The sequence below is a fragment of the Vombatus ursinus genome, unplaced genomic scaffold (assembly GCF_900497805.2).
Source record: "Vombatus ursinus unplaced genomic scaffold, bare-nosed wombat genome assembly UNPS02014784.1, whole genome shotgun sequence".
NCBI classification, from domain to species: Eukaryota; Metazoa; Chordata; class Mammalia; order Diprotodontia; family Vombatidae; genus Vombatus; species Vombatus ursinus.
Window position 1 is genome coordinate 8,752 of NW_020954562.1, and position 4,923 is coordinate 13,674.

At 40.0% G+C, this 4,923-nt stretch overlaps 1 protein-coding gene across 1 annotated transcript in view; it reads left to right on the forward strand.

Moving 5' to 3' along the window:
* The first annotated feature begins 644 nt into the window (after positions 1 to 644).
* MGST2 (microsomal glutathione S-transferase 2) overlaps positions 645 to 4,923 on the forward strand; it is a 34,654-nt gene continuing 30,375 nt past the window's right edge. Inside the window, exon 1 of the mRNA XM_027867001.1 lies at positions 645 to 820. Coding sequence (XP_027722802.1) covers positions 763 to 820 — 58 coding nt within the window. The 5' untranslated portion in view covers positions 645 to 762. The remainder of the gene's footprint in view (positions 821 to 4,923) is intronic.

A 4,923-nucleotide genomic window follows, 5' to 3' on the forward strand; every position in this document is an offset into this window, starting at 1 on the left:
TCCCACCTAGGCTCCATTTCCCACCCTTGGTAATTCTATTCCTACCTGGCCAAATCTCTGGATAATCCCATTAACTGGCCTTTCATTGTGGCTACCAGTAAAAAGACAATGATGGTCTAGTATAGACAATAGGAAAAAAGCCAGTCTATAGGGGTGGGAATGGTCCCTGGAGGCTGTTGGACCAAGTGAAAGGGTTCAGAAAGAAAGAAGGATTTTTATTGGGTCTGTTTCAAGTTTTAATATACTGCTTACTTGCTTCTGAATTTTCTTATTTGATGTAATATGGTAAGCAATTGTGTTAGTTATGTTGCTGGAAGGGCAATTTCTTTTATAATCTACAATGTTGTTAAATTAAGTCTCTGATTTGATCATTTTGGGGGTCACAAACACCCCCACACCTTGATACATAAAAAGAGTGAAATACCTCATTTTTAAAAGGCTTAAAAGGAAATTCCGGATTGCAATCATCTAAAGGAGTGACTGGCACCCCCACTGTCTTGAAAGAGTTAATGCCCTTTCTGGAAGTAAGCTTCAGAGCGGATCAAGCCCATTGTTTACAGACCTGCCTGCAGGCCTGATCCTTGTACCTGAGCAAAGGTAACTTTAATTTCTAGGACAAGTCTCTTTTGTTTGTTTCCCGCTGCCTTCAGAAAAACTTGCTTGCTTTGTAAGGTGTTTCACCTTCACAAGGTGGACAGGCTTTCTTTCCTCTCCCTCCCATTCTACAAATAATTCAGCCATCAGGAAGAGGCCAGAGGAGAGATGGCTAGTGATTCAGTCTTACTGGCTGCAGTCACTGTTGTATCTATCTGCCAGCAAAGTAAGTATTCCTGGGATTGAGTTGGAGGGAGGGGGCCAGGCTGGGAGGAGGGAGGGGATGAGGGGCTCTGCATAAGGTGAAAGTCTGTGGGCTTACTACTTAGTTCTGAGGCCCTCTTTGCTTAGCAGGCCAAGGCTTGTTCAGGGCTGCCAGGGCTCTTGTATTATTAGCCCTCCCTTGTCAGCCAAAGGGACTCAGAACATAGCAAGAGATTATCTCTCCCGACTGGAGGCTTGGTACAGCATGTGCCTGGAGCTTTCTGTGACTTCTATTATTCTGTGACTGCAGTTACTGCCTCAAGCCAGTGGACATTAGTCACACACTAATTTGGGGGTAGTTTGGGCTCTGAAATTGATCTGAGCATCCCACAAGGGAATGTTTTACATAAAGTATTCTTCAGCTGGGGTTTAAAGACCCTCTAGCGATAGATTTCAGGGAGGCTATGAACTTGGATGGAAAAACAATTGCATTTTTATTTTTACTCACCGCTAACTAAAATTGTGCATTTCCTTTAAATATGAATTTAAAAAAACATTATTTTGAAAAAAGTAGGTTTCTTCAGATTGTCAAAAGGGTCTATGATGCAACAAAGGTGGAAAATCCCTGTTCTCAATCATCATCTTGATTTCCTGAACATATTAAGATTTTAATTAATGCATTTTCTCAAATCAATTGAATATGACTTGGGATTATTAGATTAACACATTTTTCCCTTTTCCCCTCACCAGAATAGGAACCTGAGATTACCTTTAAATCCTAAAATTCTTTCCCACAAAGAATACTAAATATCTAGGTTATCCATTTCAATAGAGAGTTTTTGTTTAAATTAAGCCCAATTTGCTTAATTCAAACACTGTATTATCTGTTGCCTCTTTACTCTTTACTGATGCCCTTGGGTGTAATGGATAGTTCTTGCCTTGGAGACCAGAGAAACCTGGGTTAGCAGTTCTACCTCGGACCCCTTCATAGCTTTATGACAAACCACTTAACTTTTCTGAATCTCAGCTCCCACTTCTGTAAAGTGGAGATATTAAAGCATTAATCTCGAGTGGCTTCTGGAAGACTCAGATGAGATAAACTGCACCCTGTGATTAGAATGGTTTTCCTCCTTCCCTCTGCCTCCTGGTTTCCCTAGCTTCCTTCAAGATGTCTTTCAGCTAAAATCCCCCCTTCTTCAAGAAGCTCTTCCTGGTGCCTTCCCTCTGAGATTTTTTCCCACCTGTCCCGTATATCTCTTGTATGTTCATAAGAGTCAACAAGTTGTCTTCCCAATTAGATTGTGAACTCCTTGAGGGCAGGGATGCTGTTTTTGCCTTTTTTTTTCTATTTCTCCCCAAACTCCATTGCTTAGCACATTGTCTGGCATGTTGTAAGTACTTAATCAATGCCTATTGATGGACTGATTATATAAAGTGCTTTGCAAACCTTAAAATTCTAGATAGATATAAGCTATACTTATTATTTCCTCAACAAGGCAAGACTCCCTATAAAAGCAAGATTTTGCTTGTAGTCTGTTCCAGGAAAAGATTGAGGTCTTTGAAAAAAAAACAAAAGTGTTTTCTTTATCCTTTTTTGTCTTAAGATGACAGGTATTTCCCATTGCTCTCCCAGATTGAACTTTTTATTACAAAAAAACAAACAAACAAACAAACAAAATCAGATACAGAAAACTCACTTTACAAGGCATACAATATTCTGTCCTAGTTGCTGCCCTCCCCCCTCCCCCAAGGCAGGAGGTGTGGTTCATTATCTCTCCTCTTGGACTTTGGTTAGTTTTCCCTTTGCTTAGAGTTCAACTTCCTTTTCATCTGTATTTTTGTAGTCATTGTGTATGTTTTTCTCAATTCTGCTTATTTCACTGTGAGTTCATTCATTTTGCACTGTTACTTTGAATCCCTCACCTTTGTCATTCCTCATTGTACTGCAATAACACATGACATTCATATACCACAGATTTTTATGTTGTTCCCCAATTGACAGCCATCCACTTTGCTCACTGTTCTTTGCTACCACAAAGAATCTTTCGATGAATATTTTAATATGTACTAAACCTTATCTTGTTTCCATGTGATGTCCTTGGGCTCTGTGCTCAACAATGCTGTAGACAGTTTGGTCACTCTTTTACATCACGCCAAATTGAAACCCAGAACCACTTCACAGCTCCACCAATAGCACAGGAGTATGTCTGTCTTCTTATAGCCCCTCTGACTTCAATTGTTTCCATCTTTTGCCATCTTTGCCAATTTGCATGGAGTGAAGTAAAACCTCACCATTATTTTGATTTGAATTTCTCTTTTTGAGATACATTCTATGTGATTCACATGTCCATTTATTGTTTTCAAATCTACTTTTGAAAACTGCTTGTTCATATCCTTTGATAACTTATCTATTGAGGAAATGGTTGAGGTTTATTGTCCAGGATATATAACTAGCCAGAAGTATCAATGTTCTTTTACCTGAGGGAAAAGTCCAAAGTGTCTCAGGCTACCTAGCTTCCTGTATTGCTGTCTTTGACTTGTGCACTTATGGAATTCCTGCACTGTATACTCTGGAGTGTGATATTAATGTCTTCTTAGGTGCAAGTCAGGATATGTTACTTTTGGGTTCCTAAATTATTCAATCATTCATTCATTCAGTGCCTACCTTTCCTTCTAACTCCAAATCTTATGATCCTACTATATGCAAAGCCCTCTGTTAGGCACTGAGGGAGGAGTGGAAGTGTGAAACAAAATATAGATAAGCAATATCTCTAACTTTAAGAAGCTTATCTATAACATTTGCCTCTTTGGGAACTCAAGACAGATCTGGAGGAGTGTCCCCTACCCCCTCAGCAACCATTGAAAGCAGTTGGCCTGAGGATGTAGTGCTCATTTTCACAAAGAGCTTTCTCTGTGGGTGGTCCATTGGGTGGTTTGGGTTAAGAGACAGAAAAAATAGATTGGCTGGTTGACAGATGTTTGAGTGAGGACCAGAGGACTCAGATTAGAGCCTAGTGCAGGGGCAAGTATTTTTTTTTAATTTAAATAGAAGGTCACATGATCAGAAATTCACATATATATGGACCACATGCATTTAATTTTATGTAATTAATTATCTTCAGCCTCAAATTATAGTGACTAATTGATCCAAATCCCTTAGTGCCACATTTGGTGCAGGAGGAAGACAGATGGGTAGGTTGTACTTGACTCCTATACCATGTGTGAACTAGGTTTTTAAAAATCTGTTTTGCTGGAACATGATGGATCTGTGTCAGGTCATTGAACAGTCAGGAGGGCCTGGGAGAGGGACTATATGTGTGCTAGAAAGAATACTGGAAGGCTTGGACTTGAATTCCTGCTCTGCTATTTACTTCCTCTTCCTTCCTGGACCTCAGTTTCTTAATCTGTGATGAGAGGAGGCAAAACAAGATGATGTTGAAAATCCCATAGGCTCATAGATTTAGAGGTAGAAGGGACATTTAAGGTCTTTGAGATCAATCCTTGCATTCTCTAGATGAGGACAATGAAGATCCTAGAGGTTAACCTGTATCCAAGATCATACCTCATTCTTCTTGATTCAAAGTCCAGTGCCCTAACCATTATACCACTTTCTTTCTTCCAGTTCTAAATCCATTGATTATATGACTAATGGGAACAAGAAGTATTTAGATAGACGTTGAAGAAAAGTAGGGAGGTGAAGAGGTCTAGAGGTTTTGGGGTGCTTGGAACCCCAAGATCTCAACACGGGCCCTGCCTGAATGAATTCCACTCAAATCTTCTTCTAGCCAGAGAAATAGTTTATTAGAGATAAATCATATAGGCCAGATTCTTAAGGAACCAGAAGATTAGTAACGCCCATAGGGACGAGCAGGCATGAGACAGTCTCAGCCTTTTGGGCATGAGAAAGTCTCAGCATTTGAATGGGTGCCAGGGAGGATCTTATATACACTAAAGTAACTTTGGGTGGCCAGAGGAAGGGGAGAGTGGTTGGGAAAAGGGTCTAGGTGAGAATTCTGTTTGGAAGGTCTGAGAGATTGAATAAACAATGGGAATAGATAATGAAGGGAACTGGAAGGAGGAGTTTGAAAGGATCAGAAAGTGGGGTTAGGGCTTTCAAAGGAAGAT